Genomic DNA, 16,489 nt, shown 5'->3' on the forward strand with positions numbered 1-16,489 from the left:
GGCCGCGTAACGCTCAGAGAAAACTCCTCCGGGGTACTTTTAGCGCTGCGCTCAACTGCGTTTCTCATAGCATCCCCCTCTCCCATTCGTCTACCTCTCCCAGGCTGCCTTCCTTCATGCTTAAGATGCTGCATGACCACAGCAAACATGTGTAAGCCTTGCACGTGTCACTCAACAGCAGTTGGGGCAGCTTTGATGGGCAGCAACGCCATTGAAAAGCTCACCTAGTGAAACCGATGGCAGCTGGTACTCTTGAAGGTTGGTAATGGACAGTGGCAAACAAGAAGCTTTATTTAGGTGTTTTGATGGGCCGTCAGTGTTACTCACTGGTGTCCACCAGGCATTCGCAAAGAAGAAGAAGAAGGTTGCTTTGGAGTTTCATCATCTGCGGGTAAATATTAGAAACACGTCCTTGCTTGTGTATTGGCATGGATGTTTGAACTTGACAAGCTTATGGGCTTTAAGGCATACGCTTTAGTCTCAGCATCTTACTTGCACAAACACACACACACACACGCACAAACACACACACAAGCAAGCACACATACACACGCGCGCACACACACAGAGCCTGAAGAACCTGAACGGTGTGTTGTGATAAGCGTTTTAGCTTGATAAAGGATGGAGGGCATTTGATTACTCACGGAAAATACACTGTCACATTGGAATATGCAAATTAAAGTGTTCATCTTAAGTCAAATACTGTTGCCATAATGTTCTAGTAAATGGATGTTAAATTTCACAGAGCCAAACGTAAATGTTACATGTGTCTGGAGACACCTATGTTGTGTGGGAATTTAACTTTTAAGTGCGTACATTTAGCCTTACCTGGATTAACAAATTAGCTTGTGTAAGGAGATGTCATTGGCTGATTTACTAGCAGGACATGGACAATTCAGTTAAGACGAGACCCTGTCAGTGGTGTTGTCACATGTCGTTTATTCAATAAATCTGTCATAAAGTGTAGTGTCTATATCTTGTTAATTATGGTCTTGACCAACGTGAGCTGAATTGTTGTGTAGATGTAAATGCTATTATTTTGAAGGGTGTATTTAAAATGGCTGCCTGATTGGGGGGCTTGGTGGCTGGAGTGTCCTCCTCTGGTGCTCTCTACCCAGCCTGAGTGATTGTTAGTATGGGCTGGAGGTCAGTGTCTGGGTGCCTGGTCACACACAGAAACAAGCTCATTCCATTGCCATCGATCCACATTTGGTTTTCAAATGCCGCCTGCCAAATGAATCCATCTCTCTCTCTCTCTTGCTCTCTCTTTTTTCTCTGTTTCTCCTTTTTCTCTCCCTCCCTTGCTCTCTCTCTCTCTCCTTGAGGTAATGAGAGAGCACATTAAGGCCGGTGCTGGGCTTCATTGTCCCAGCCCTCCCTCCTGAAAAGCAATTTTCTTAGTGAGGACCACCAAGCCCCACTGTTGAATAGGAACAGAGAGAAAGCTAAAGAATAAACCGAAGGCGGTTGCGGAATGTGTGTGTGTGTGTGTGATGTGTGTGTGTGTACATGTATGCCTGCATGTATATGATTGCATGTGTTGGTATATGCATTACTGTCTGGGTGTACTTACGTTTTTACTGTACTTGTGTTTTTGTGTGTGTGTCTGTGTGTGTGTGCATGTATGTGTGTATGTCTGCAATTGTGAGTTCCAGCAAGTTTCCTCCCCAGTGATTTGCGTCACCAGCCAGTGTTGCATCCCTGAAAGCAGCTTTCAGTGTAGGAGCCCAGGGAGCCCACCGCCGGGTTGCCTAATTAGGGCTATTGATTATTTAGTCAGCCTGAGTCGCTCGGGTCTCCGCTCCATCACAGAGACAACACGCAACAGTAGTCTGCGCCACTGTGTGGAAAACAAAAGAGATGAAGATAGCCCTTGACAGAGTCCTGGGATCGCAGAAGAACGCCTGACGAATGACCTTTCAAAAGCTCAAAATGCATCTGTCAGCCCCCTACCTTTCCATTCTAATGATGGATAATGGACTGTGGTTAAACACAAGTTAACGTTACACCGCTTGTCTGTGTGTAAGCTTGTAGGTCATAAATTTAACATGCAAGACTAAATTTAGTCCCCCACTCTACCTCCAGCTTCCTCTCTCTCTCTCTCTCTCTCTCTGTCTTTTTTTTCTTTCCAAGCCCACTCCTCCCCTGCCTCTGCTTGTCTTCATGAGAGTTAGTAGATGGCACTCAGTTAGTAGTCCCTGCTGCGACTGGAAGCCGTCCAAAGTCTCCATCTGCTTGACTTGTCTCCTGGTGATTCCGACTCTCGCTCAGAACAAAGCTGGCAGTGTTGTCACATTGATTGAGCCCTGCCTGCGAAATTAAATTATTGCCGAATCACGCACAAAGAGAGAGATGGAATGAATGAGGGGTAGAGAGAGAGAAAGAGTTTAGGAAAGGGGGGGGGGGGGGGTTTTCGTACATTTCTGGTAAGAGCTTGCGCTCCCTGACTGTGCGGACCCTATTCCTGTGATTACAGCTGCATTGTAACATCTGTCCTCAATGAGACGCTGCTAAATTTAGCCCTGTCCAGCCCTTATATAGGTCACCAGTCAGAGGCAGCCAAGGCGTTACTGGACTCAGAGCTTCCATCACTGATGAGGTCTTATAGCTTCCTGGCATAATCTTGCGATTGGCCTGGCTGTGTCGTTGCAGAACATTCAGGACGCCCTGAAGAGTTGCTGCTCTCCTTCCGTTGATGAATAAAGAACACTCTCTTTTTCTCTCTCTCCCTCCGTCCAAGTTTTTTCCTTCTGCAGTGTATTTTTACCCTTGGATGTAGGCACCAGTTCTCCTATGGACATTTAAAATGGGCACTCTACCTGCACTCAATCTGTTTGACATTTGGTGTTGAACATTTCCCTTGTGCACCTATCAGGCTCAAAAACCCTATTTGTTCTTCCACAGTAGCCGTGGGGGCAGGATGATGGACTTGTGCTTCTGACTTGCTGATCAAGCTGAATACATGCTTGCCATCTCTCTTGTGGCCTCCTTTGTTTTCATACTTTTTTTTTCTATTTCCTGTGTGAGCTTTGGTGGCAGATATGAACTTCCTGCCAAGAGTGTTGAGGCATCTTTCTCGTGTCGAACTGATATGAAACAAAGCCAGAAGACCATTAAGACCTTCTTGTATCTTGTACAGGCCTACTGCACCTGCACCAAAGTGATTTAACCACGTTAAACCACCAAGTTTTTTGTTCTTGTGTCAATATGCCTTTAAAGCACCGCACGTTTTTGCCCTAGAATCATAAAAAGAACAAAAAAGAACATATATGCCTCTTGTGCATCAATGTTTTTTAGTTAGAGGACATATACAAAACATAAAGGCATGTCAGACTACCAAAAATAGTCTTACATGTCTTAGAGTCTATCCATTTGTCTGACCAACGTTTATGTCTTTTTGCTGTTAATGTTTTTCTTCCGATATACACTAAAGTCCTACTCTAATTTCCTTGTTGGCTGTCACACTCCTTACACCTTGCATAAAATGGCAGTATTTAGGCTTCGGTGAAATTGACTGACCTACTTCAATGACACATATATTGCACTAGCACCATATGCTACATGCCGTTATTAGGTTAGCCAAGCAGTGTGATGTGTTTAAGTGATTTAGGAGTGATTCAAGTCCCACGCTGGAAATGGCCCACCTCAGCTCTCCCCCCAAAGGACCCTCTGAGCAGCTGGCAGTTGTCGAAGTGACTCAGCATTTAATTGATAAACTGAAGTTATAATAGGTGTAGATAGTCACCTCTCATTTGCCCTCCTGCTGTGCTGTAGTTGCAGAGTGATGAATCAGTCTGCCACTTGTGAGCTTGGCACTCCTTGCCATAAATTAGATCTGGCTTCAATTTGATCAATCACTTGCATTCTGTCTCTTCTGCGAGCTGTTTGATCCAAGATCCATTATTTGTAATTTTCGAGTGAAAGTCAAGAACTTGTTTAATGTAGCAAATTATTGTGCACTTCTTTGATATACTCAGAGGTGAGCATGATGCTAAGCAAAGGTGACTTCCTGTTAAAGCGGATGCTTCACCTAGGTCTCCTTTTCAGCTCACAAGCCAGGATTATGGTCAGCAAAGATTTGCTAGAAGATTTATCCTGCAAGTCAAACCTTTCAGATGTACTTGCTCGTATGTCACTTGCACTTTCTCTGCCTCCCAGCAGCGGGTTTGATGTTTTTTCCTGCGGTTCTATTTTCTTCACTGTTATAAGATTACACACTGCCATTTGCTGCAAGTACAACCTCATGACTTGTGGCCTCGCTTGAGGTCCTCTAATAACTGCCTGGGTGATTTTCTCACACCGCTTGGCTCAGGATGTGGCACAAACCCAGCAAGCTGCGGGGAGAAAGAATGGGCAGCAGTCTCAAAGACTGTTTACCAAATGAGTCCACAGCGTGTCAAGGCAAGGGCCATTTTGGACACAACTGCACTTTGACAGCACAATTTCACTCAGGCAAAAATACAGCCCTGACAGGCTAAGGAGGTAAAGCACCCTCATTTCACTGAGGAGGAGCATTGCCCGAAAAGTATTTAACAGCATAGAATTCATGTGTGAGGTGCATCACAAATTTGTCCAACTAAATCACACACAAAATTCCCTTTATAACTGTGATGGTATCTTGCATTATGTAAAACTCAAACTAGCTGCTCCAAGACCATTCTTTTTCTGTTAGGCTGACAAAGCTCTCTGATTAGCTGTTGTCATAAAGGGACCCAGGCCAATTAGATTTGTCAGGGCTACGTGTTTGGGTGAGAAATCTGCTGGAGTCCTAGTAATGCCAGCTGCCGCAGGGAGGAGAGTGGGAGGCCCAGGATACTCCACAGCAGCTTCAAAGTTAATTTGAGGTCAATCACAAGCCCAACTGACAGATTCCCCTGCAATCCTCCTGCAACGCTGACTCCTGCTCTGGGCTTGATTTGCTGCCGTTGAACCTGTGCCGGGGCTCATGTTAATCAGCCTGAAACATTTACACTAACACGCAGACACCCATTCACACACACACACACACACACACACACACACACACACACACACACACACACACACACACACACGCAGGCGCAACCTACTTTCACATACATCCTGGCAAGCACACATGAATGTTAACACAGAAACCTTAGACAGAAATGTAAATCCCAGTAAGATAAGTGGAGTAGAGGCCCTTGTGATGAATGCCCTTTGCTGAAGGACAGCCTTGATGCAAGCAAAAAGACAGCAGAAGCTTTTCTTTTTCTGGTGTCCTACCCAGCACACACTTCAGTATGCAACTACTCCTCTTTATACCCACTTTACTCTCAAAGACATATATCAATTACTTTATGCAGACAGCAAATCTCTCAAAGCAGGCGTTTCCATGAGATTAAATGGCTAGGGGGTGTGAATGGTGTGCCATTGCATTGCTGTGAGGTGGACGTGATGTGTGGCAAACCGGTGTCCTATTACCTTGCTGTACATAGGCTATAAAATATGATGCATACCACCGATTGACCTGGCTTCTGATGGAAGCCCATCGGGGGGAGGGGGGATTCACTGAGAGTCAGGAGGCTTTATGGTGGAGCTCACTACATGTAGAAAGGGTGGGGGTCGCCAAGTGCATGAGTAGGATGCAGTATTGTTCCTTGTGTCCGAGTGAAGGATGTTGGAGGTATCTGATGTCAGGGTTTGAATCCATTAGACTGTTTCTCAGGGGCTGTCTGAGAGTGTCAGGACAGGAAAAAGAAATGGAAGACAGACAGGACGCGAGGACGAAGGCCTCCACTCCACCTTTCTTTCTTTCCTTCTCTCCTCTCCCTTCCTGTGGTGCCCTTCTCAGCTGTGAGTCCACAAACACATTCAGACTTCAGCACCACACCCCATAATTATCCCATTCCAGAGGGGACAGATACAATTTAAAGCAGATCAGTCACAGTAATTGGGGCGGTGTTTGCTTGATGCACAGGGATCATTTTTCTTCATTTGAGGCGGCTTGCCTCTGTGTCATGGATTTCCCATCACCAGTGATGATTAGCGGAAGGATGGGAGCACTAATATGAAAACTCTGCCTATCTGCTATCTGCAAATATGTCTGTGCTATCTCACTGTCATTGAAGCAGTAAAACCTTGCTGAATCTCTAACTCAACCAATCATTCTCTCCTATCCTTTATCTCTTTCTGTTTTTCTCTCTCTTCTTGCATTTTTGTCTTCCTTCTCCTTTACCTTACCTTTCTGTGCTGTATTCAGTTTATTGTTTTTCATCTTATGCTCCTTGTTATTCTCCATAGATCATTTACCTTTGGCTCTCTCTCTCTCCATTCAGGTCATCAGATGACTTGGCAGCAGCTGGTACAGTAGTGGTCAGCCAGATGAAGATGGGAGAGATTGAGGACGGAGAAGTGGACCACATTGCGGCCGATATTCAGGGCCAGAAGGTAGATTGCATTCTCCATAACCCATTCACTCTATCCCCTCATCTTTGGCACATGCGCTCTTTCTCTCTTAATCTCTCTTTTTGACAGCCCTCCCTCCTCTTTCTATTCCATCTCTCTCTCTCCCTCCTCCTACTCTTCCCTGCCTGCCCCCTAGTGGGCTGCCAGGGTAATGCCACCCTTCCTCCACAGATTCAATTACGTCTGTCAGTGTGCACTGTGTACTCTCCCAGCTGCTCTTGCTCGCACTAATGCTGGAGGGATTAGCCTGTCAGTGCTCGAAAGGCCCAATGAGATTCATCCACTTCCCCAAAGCCCATGGAGACAGCAGGCGTGTGGTCCATGTGTGTGCATGTGTGATTATGCGTCTGTGAGTACTATGAGTATTAAGCGGCTGTAATTCATGTGTAAGACTCGCACTCACTCGTCTGTTGTCGTGCTACTCAGTTTTATCATCGTCGGTGGAGATGTTGAAGGGGCTGTACTGGGTTTTCACTCTGCAATAATCTGGATTGCTCTCGGAGTGCATTTACTTCATAAGAGGAGGAGGAAGAAGAAGAGTAAGACCTCCAAGCCCGTTTATGTCATCAGCTCATCCAGCCTGCCATCTGTAAAAGGAGGACCCCTTCATGGGTGCTGTGTACGTGCTTATCTCGAGTAGACTGGGCTGCCGCACCTGCCGAGGACAGTGAAAGCAGGCGAACGTCAGGGGCTGTTTCTCCAGTGAACGAGAGATGACTGATGACAGATGTGAGCCGGAGGAGAGCAGCTCAGCGCTCCCTCCTCTCCTCACAGCCCGGGCCCGCCACTGCACTCAGCTCCTCAGAATGGGCTGCCTCAACGCCAAAAACAGAGTCGTATGTACCTCTTTCTCTGCTACTGCTACTGGTTCCTTTTAGACATACAGACAGGTGGATGCGACATCAGATACCCATAGGTCAGGTTGGGGATTGTCTTTCTGTCTCTCGTTTCAGTCTCTCTTAGATACTCTCCCAACTGCCTCTATAAAAACGTAATGTGTCTCTAGCTCACCTTTTTAGGTGTAACTTGTGACATGGCTGTATGCTTAAGCATCTTTTTCTCCAATTCTGTGTGTGTGTGTATTCATGTATACAGGTGTGCCTTCATGTATGTATGCAAAGACCATATGTGTGTTTAGACCCAGTGTGCTTATGCATATGTAACTGTGTGCGTGCTTGCCTGCATATATGGGAGTATGCGATCTGCACCGCGGGGGGCCCGCCGTGCTCCATCACATCGCATCACAGGGAATCAGGCTGCGTCTCCCTGACGATCTGCGTGTCACGCTCGGCGTCGCGTCTCGTTGAGCAGCTGACTCTGACAGCGCTGAGCCAGCACAAAGAGGCTCAGCCCGGCTCAGCCCAAGCCCAGGCTCACAGGCTTGCAAGCTCGCAGGCATCCCAGCACGGTGCCGCCCGCCACCCCGGCTCTCCTCTGCTCCTCGGTGCAGAGGGCCATCCTCGCTGGGGCTAAATCCAACCCTGAGAACGGTGAATTAGTCGATCTGCTACGCACCAGAGGGGCTGCCTTCTGAGGTCCCAGCGTTGATATGATCCTCCTGAATGTGAACTGGGGTCAGCCCCGCTTGTCTGGCTTTGAGAGTAGGGATTACTGTGACTCTGCTACACCTCCCTCTTTTACCAGAAATGACAAACCAATGTCGGATTTATCCTGCTTTCTCTCCGAGTCAGAATTTCTGTATGAGGCTGAAGAGAGCAGGAGATGATCAAGCGTATCTCACATCTGCTTGAAATTCTGACTCAAGATCACTGCCTTAGACTGACAGGACACAAATCTCTCCCCCACGGAACCTGCACATATAACCCTCTCTCTAATGGCCGGTTCACACTACACGATTGTTGAACATTCCTTCACGATTTAACATGTCACACTATGCGATCACAGAGCCACGACTTTGGGCTTCGTCTTGGTCGGAAGACTGGCCACACTACAAGATCACGAATCTTTGTATCCAGTTGCCTAGGTAGCAGCTAGCTACTTTTGATAGCCTACCTCAAAAGTTTACGTAGCCTATCAAACGTCAATTTCCGGGTAAGACTGGATATAGACTACTTTAAACCCAACATTTTGTAACCTACATTTACAATAATAACAGTTTAACAGGCTGGACATTCGTTATATACGGGCCAAAGTGAGGTTTATGCTAGGTTTACGCTATGTCAACAATGGATACGTCATTGCGATTCCCCAAAAAATTCTGACATGCCAGACTTTTCGTCGTGGGGTTTTCGAACGTCGCAGACGAAAACATCGCAGGTCGCAAGTATGTCACACTACAAGACCTCGCCTCGTCGCAGACTTTTCAAAATCGGGCCCGATCCTGCAAATTTGTCGGCGACGAAGAAATCGGGGCAAAATCGGGCTGAAATCGTGTAGTGTGAACCGGCCATAAGCTGAACTGAGATCGGTAATAGTGAATTAATGCAGTGTGAAGGCTGTCCACCTAGCTCCTTTTAGAAACTGACCTAGGGACAGCTGATGTGATGCGAAGGCTCCAGTTCCAGTCCCTCCCTCGGGCTGCTGCTCTCAGAGGGGTTATGGGTCGCGGGGAATGCAGGTGCGGGTGACGTGTCACCACTCACTTGGTCTGGTCAGAGCGGAAGAAGAGGCAGATATAGTTAAGAAGAGCGAAACTGTGGGTGACAGACAATAATAAAGGATGGAAAATGAAAGATAGGAAACAGGAGCCGGAATAGAAGGCAAAGGGATAAAAATAAGGCAATGTAAATATTGGGTATAGATAAACAGGATGAAAGATGAAGAGAGATGGACAGGTGCAGTACATAGATACTTCCTGGGGTGTGATTGGTGCACACTTGGCCTTCACAGAAACCCAAACCTCCATCTCAACTGGTTTACCACTCTCACCTCTACACTGTGCCCTATAATGCTGTGCAATTATTTTGACTTTTTCTATTCTTTAAAAGGCCATTCAGGACATAATGCTGCAACACAAGAGACGTAATTAGGCCTTGTTAGAATATGGCAGGGTGGCATGAGGGGGCTTTTGTTACTGCAGTTTTGTTTTTTGTTTTGTTACTGCAGTTAAAATTCCACATGAAATCTACTCGCTACTCGCAGGTTATGACATCATCTCTCCCGGCAGGTGTTCCCTGCTGGTGGCAAAGTCAGCTACATTTCAAAGAACACGGAGTTGGAGACGCTGTATGGTTTTGGGAGAGATTAATTGCAAAGCAGATCTTATGTGTTCATTTTTAACATTTTAATTATCTCTATCTTTTGTTCTCTCTCTCTCTCTTTTCACAGTGTACTCTGGTGTGTGAGACACTGCACGGAACAACAAATGACAAAGATTACGGTCCTCTGATGAGTGTTGGTAAGTAAGCAATGATACACTCAAACACACATACACACAGAAACTTTTTATCAGACACACACATCAACACACACACACACACATTAAACCTTGAATGTTTCCCCTGCCCTTTGTTTCCATGGTTACCTTGTCATTAGTGCAAAGTCTGAGCTGAAGTTGCCCTCCACCTTTGATAAAATAGAGAATGACAGAATGTTTTCCACCCTCAAGTTTTTATTTTTAACACACTTTCAGTAATAACTTTGAAGATTCACAGTTCATAGAGTATTTTGTTGGACTTGTGAAGAAATTTAGATTTCATTATTGAAACTTTTATTTCATTATTTAAGAGACAGTTGTATGCATGGTGGGGTAAGGGACAGGAAAAAGATGCATTTTGTCTACATCTGCACCCCCTGGGATCTGAAGCTTGTTCTCTCTTGAGTGTGAGTGCATTACCAAAAGTAGTGTACAGTTGTGACTACCTGACCATTATTAGCCAAACTGTGATAATCAAATGCGTAAAGTTGTGACTGCCTGAATGTTATAAACCAAACTGTGATAATCAATAGTATAGCAGCGCTATTTTCCTCCCCCGTACACTACTGTGTACTTTCTTCAAAAGGTAATGAAAGCACTTGCTGAAAGACAACCACAAGCATTGTAAGTATGCCATGTTCAGTAGAAGAGCACACACCTGATGTTGCTGTGTATGGCAGCGCATGTGCAGAGGCGTGCATTCAGTTGTGACGGGCGAAGCCGCCATTGTGCTCAGGTGTTGCGCCATTGTGAGTCTGACCCCTATTACCCCCTATTATGTCACTGTGACCCCATTACAAAAAAACTCACTGTGACCCTATTACACAGACACAATCCCACGACAGACAATGCAAGAAAACATTTTTTTATACGAGTTTGGTGATAGACGTCTGCCTCTCTAAAATATAATTTCCCAGACCCTATTTCAAATAGCATGGACATCTGAAGCTCTTCATCATCGCACGTACTTTTACGTGATTTTGCCTCATTTGTTGAGAGTATATTGAGAACAGCTTAGGGAAGAAATAGAAGCATGACTTATGTAACAGGGCTGTACTCTATTTCTTTGATCTTCATTGGAAGAGTTTGGGGGGGGGGTCTTCTCAGTCCTCTTCCAAATATGTCATTCTGATAGATCTGTGCAGATCATGAAGCATGTAGGTGTTTCATACTCTTTTTCATCCCTTTTATTTATGGGTGTGTGTGGGCATGCATGCATATATATATATATATTCACACACACACACACACACACACACACACACACACACACACACACATATATGTGGGTGGGTGTGTGTGAGCGAGAGTGCTGCCCTTGACCAACTTTTGCAGGAAGAGATTTAAAAGTCTCAGAGGGCCCAGGCAGTTAATTAAAGTTCATATAAAATGGTGATTACAACCAGGGGGCCTGCAGTAAGCGTAACGTGGCAGTTCTGAGTGGGGGGAGGACAGGGATGCTCCATCAAGACCCACACTGATGGGTGACCTCCCTCCAGAGCAGCACTCATGCACAGGCCGGCCCCTGGCTCCTGCATCTTGGATCCTGTGATGGGGCCTCTTTGGGTTTCCAAAAGTTTTTCATGTTTATATGTTAACTATATTTGTGTGTGTAGTGAGCAAGCTCTTGCCCTTGCTGGTTGTGGCTGTCAGTGTGTCATTGTCACAGAGCATCCAAGGCATTGCCCAGTGCAGTTAGCTGACACCGTCCCTGCTGCTGCCGTCACAACAAATCGCTCCCCGCAGACCACAGATTGACTAATGTAATTGAGCAGCACCAGCCTACGCTCACATCCCCCCCCCCCCCCCCCCCTCCTCCTGTGTTTCCCCCCTGTCTGTCATTACTCCTTCACAGGAGTCCTTCCTCTAAGCACCAGTGCTAGCGCAACGCTACGCTAAAGTCATCTGTTTAAGAGCTGCTGCAGCAGTGGGGGAATGCAGGGATCCTGCCACGCCATTGGCTGTGGGATTAATGTGCCGGCAGAGGTAGTGGAATGGTGAGGGGAGATGGGGATGGAGAATAGAGGTCAGAGGTTAATCCTCTTCTCTGGTGGGAGAAAGAGTGCCCGCTGCTCTGGATGAGGAAGCTCACCTGGCTCCTGTGGTGGAGGTCATCGCTCCCTCCATCTGCCTCTCTAATTTCCTCCCTCCCGCTTTCTCTCTCCGTTTATGTTGCTCTTTTGCTCGCTCAGATCACTTCCTCTGATTACTTTTGTTAACTCTTCTTCTCCAGCTACATTTAGAAACCACTCTTTGACTGGGTTCAAACCTGCTATTGACCCAAGTGCGACGTGTCCGGTTTCCTACTTCATCACTCCTCTCGTTAGAAACTAGAGTAACCAGCCATGGGGTATTGCTACAGCACTGATATTGCATATGAGGCTCCACCATAGACCAGGTTTAAAAAGTTACCAAGGATGCAACAGCTCAGAGATAGGAGATCCAGGTCCTAAGACCAGCACTAATGTATCCTTGTGTTTTTGTTGTAGTTAGCAATTTAGTTCTCTTGCCTCATGCCTAATTTCCTTACGGTGTGGCCCAGAGTAAGACTTATAGGTTGATTGAGACTGTATGATTACTTTTTTCAAACTTTTTGAAAAATGTGTAATTGGTCTTCATCTGTGAATACAAATATTTGTACAGGTAAATATATGACCAGACATTTCTCTAGTGGCAACCTCAAATGGATAGCTCCCTTTCCGGTCTTTTATTTTTTTTTAGCAAACAGAGCACTTCTCTGAACATGAAGATTAGCTGTATTTTAATTTAAAAGTTTGATCTTTTTGTGTCAGTAATATCCTTGCCTTTACAGCATCACGCTGAAACCTGACAAAGCATTTGTGTTAAATACCTGCTATAATTAAAGCCCTTCTGTTTGTTTTTTAGTTTTGTGTTTTTTTTGTTGAGTCTGGCAGCCTCTTGCGGTTTGTAGGTATGTATGCCATCAGCTAGGCTAACAGGACCTCAGTCAGCAGTAGGGTGACCCCAGCAGAGCCATGTTTACCTCCACCCTGCTCTTATACATCTCAAAGAAAAAAGATTAAGCATCTCGTGTTATTTTCACACTCGTGATCCTCAGTCAACCCCTCCTGCCAGAGAGAGAGGGGAAAATAAGAGAGTTTGTGAGGGATGGAGGGATGGCAGAACAGAGGGAGAGAGACAGATTGCTTTTCTTCATCGCAGCCTGCGTGTGCTCCCGATAAGCGCATTAAACTCTGGTTTTGCAGTTTCTGTGTTCAGTTGCCATTATCTAGTGACGTTGAGCTTCTCGATGTCTGTCTACCTCACCTCCCTCCACCTATATAAGCTTTGCTTTGACCCTCTTCTCCTCTTCCTCTCGCTTTTTTAAACTTCTGCAGTAGGGCTGAACTGCTTTTTCAGCAGTGCTATGTTGGGAAATGTCAAATAGAACCAACTCTGAGGGTTTTTATATTTATTTGTTTCCTATCATGCATCATAAGCAGCCAATTAAAATGGAAATGTATCACCATAGTAATGGCTACCTGTGACGATGTGTGTGTGTTCCTTCAAACTAAATCTCCAAACACCCGCACGCTCTTGAGAGAGGAGAAGAGCGAGCCAACAGGCATGCATGTTTTAATGACATGAATTCACTCTGCTGCCACCTCTATGATGATGTACCACACACAGCAACAGGGTAATCACCTCCATCAAAGCCCAACTATTCCCTGGTCTCTGTCTTATTAGTCCACTGTCGTTTCATCCTACTCGCTTCCATATTACCTGTCCCCCCTCTTCCAGTCTCTGTGTGCCTCCTGCAGAGAGTGTGCCAGTTGAAGCTGTCAGGAAAGGGTTCTTGCGCTGTTAGCCTTGATGTCTTCAGCTCAGTCCGTCTTTCTATGCCAACCCCCCTCCTTTCCTTCTCTCTTGTGCTATTGTCCCCTTTTATGTATCCTCGCCCAAGAACCCTGTGTTTGATGTGTGCTGTTTGAATCTTCTGCTGAATGGGTCTTGCACTTAGTCAGAACTCTCGATGATTACCTCTCTCTCCATGATTTGTCTTTCTGTCTGTCAGTCTGTAAAATCATACCACACACCAAGTCCTTTATTGTTGAATAACTAGTACACACACATACTAGTACATGCATATTGAACATACTCAGAGCCCACAAATCACTTGCTTTTGCAGTCCACAATATTGTAACGCTTGATTCTTTCATTTGAAATGGTCTTTAATATTTGTGAGTGTTTCTGAAAGACTCTTTAAACCATGTACACAGATGAAGAGTAATCCTGATATATTGCAGAACTGAAATTTATCACAGAACTGTGCTATCAAATCCTGCAATCTGTCTATACGGTTCTCTTTTGTGTCAGTCAAGAGCTCCTTGTTGAAAGTGTGCTGGTTGATAGAGTTGCTAAATGGTACTTCACGATCATACTACTCATATAACTACTCACTCTCTCTCTCTATCTGTTTTTTCTTTCTCTCTTGCTATCTTGATCTTTCTGGCCCTCAGTGTTCAAGAACCCGGTGTGTAAGGTGTACCGGTTCCAGACGGTGGACAGTAAGTGGATGCTGGTGCGTGAGCAGATGGCGGAGAGCACGCTGTCCTTCACCATCCCAAAGCAGCTCATTACTCTCCACATCCAAGAGGACTCCAGGAGGTATGGCCACCCTGATGAGAGAGAGACAGAGAGGGAGAAGTGGGAAGAGGGAAGTAGACCATGAGGTAGACAAAAGCTAATTAGATTAATAGATTTAGGGGTAGTAGACAATAAGGGAAGATGGGGAACGCAGAAAAGCAAAAGGGATGCCACTTTTTTGTTCTAGAACAAAGGGGCGGGGGGGATTTCAAAGACAGAAATAGATGGATACGAGCTATACTTAGCCCGTCCTAAATTATTCAGGTCTATTTAACACTTCAAAAGATTTTTTTCTCCCTTTTTCCCCGCACCCTGTTCACTTGCAAAGCGTCAATGTCGTTTGCTCTTCTTCCTTCCTCTCCCTTGCTCCTATCATCTCATTCCTCCGTGCTACTCTCTCTCCTCCTCATTGTGTGGAGCCCGCTGAAGGGGCTGGGAGATTGGCTGCGCTGGACTACAATGGCTTTTAGTGGCTAAAACAAGGGGTGCCGTCCCAAAGAAGGAGGGAAATGAAAAAGGGCGCGGAAGAGGGTAGGAGGAGATCGGGGAGTGTGTGCTTCTCTAAGTGCTGCACCTGGCTAAGGGTACAACATTTCAAATATGAAATGTTAAAGATAAAAAAAAAAAGAAAAACATGAAAGAGGGAATGTGAATTGTGTCAGTCTGAGCGGGAATCTTTCATTCTGTAGCCAGGGGCCAAAAGAGTGACTGTCTGCTTAAAGTCTAACCCTGAGTGCTGTGGTAGTTTCCTGCAAGTAACACAAATGTCAAACACCACCAGAACACTAGAGCAGGGGAACACTTAAAGTTATGGCCATTCTCAGTGACAACACTGCAAAAATTCAGCTTTCAAAAACAAGAAAAAAAAAAATATTATGGGGGATATATTACTTAAAATAAGCCAACAGACAACTAGTGTGGCCAGACTTTGTCTTCCCCGCAAACAGGGAACGTCCCCAGGACGTTAACAGGACATTCGCAAGGTCCCCAATTGTCCCCAATTGGTCCCCGGCACAACGTTCGCTAAAGGACGTTACCAGAACGTTTTTGACGTTCGTAGCAAGTCTACGTTTGGTCCTTCTGTGACGTTCGCATGAGTCTTAAATCGGACTTTTAGGAAACATTATAATTTGGTCTCTCAGCACACGTCCCCAGGACGTCCTTCAAAAACGTCCCTGTTACCTTATCCTGCAGGTCCTCTGCGTGACGTTCGAATGAGCCTTAAAACGGACTATTAGGGAACGTTCTTATTTGGTTTCTCAGCATACATCCCCAGGACATCCTTTAAAAACGTCCCCGTTACCTTTACCTGCAGGTCCTCTGCGTGACGTTCGCATGAGCCTTAAAACGGACTATTAGGGAACCTTATAATTTGGTCAGCACACGTCCCCAGGACGTCCTTTAAAAACGTCCCCGTTACCTTTACCTGCAGGTCCTCTGCGTGACGTTCGCATGAGCCTTAAAACGGACTATTAGGCAACGTTCTTATTTGGTCTCTCAGCATATGTCCCCAGGACATCCTTTAAAAACGTCCCCGTTACCTTTACCTGCAGGTCCTCTGCGTGACGTTCGCATGAGCCTTAAAACGGACTATTAGGGAACCTTATAATTTGGTCAGCACACGTCCCCAGGACGTCCTTTAAAAACGTCCCCATTACCTTTACCTGCAGGTCCTCTGCGTGACGTTCGCGTGAGCCTTAAAACGGACTATTAGGGAACGTTCTTATTTGGTCTCTCAGCATACGTCCCCAGGACATCCTTTTAAAAACGTCCCCGTAACCTTTACCTGTGGTCCTCTGTGGGACGTTCGCATTCGGTCCTTCCAAAACGTCCCCTTGACGTCCTCTGATGGTCCTCTCTGAACCAGAGGTTCCGCTAGAGAAAAATGTTTTTCATTTGCGAGACATTTTAATGATAAGCCGGCCAAATATCTATTTCTGCTTCTAAATTAGCCTATTGAAGAAAACTGACGGCCTGCATAGCTTAAATAATAACATAATCAGGTAGTTTAGAATGCAACATGTTTATTTTCCTATTTACAATGGGAAACAAAAACATTAATGTCTGATGCGCGTCAAT

General features: G+C 45.6%; 1 protein-coding gene across 1 annotated transcript in view; it reads left to right on the forward strand.

Annotated features, from left to right (window-relative positions):
* Positions 1–305: 305 nt before the first annotated feature.
* Positions 306–16,489, forward strand: part of inpp4b (inositol polyphosphate-4-phosphatase type II B) — a gene marked incomplete at both ends in the record, with an annotated part of 73,170 nt that continues 56,986 nt past the window's right edge. Inside the window, 4 exons of the mRNA XM_080836375.1 lie at positions 306–391; positions 6,297–6,408; positions 9,715–9,784; positions 14,284–14,431. Of these exons, the coding sequence (XP_080692501.1) occupies positions 306–391; positions 6,297–6,408; positions 9,715–9,784; positions 14,284–14,431 (416 nt within the window). The remainder of the gene's footprint in view (positions 392–6,296; positions 6,409–9,714; positions 9,785–14,283; positions 14,432–16,489) is intronic.

The sequence above is a fragment of the Sprattus sprattus genome (assembly GCF_963457725.1).
Source record: "Sprattus sprattus genome assembly, chromosome: 4".
Lineage (NCBI taxonomy): Eukaryota > Metazoa > Chordata > Actinopteri > Clupeiformes > Clupeidae > Sprattus > Sprattus sprattus.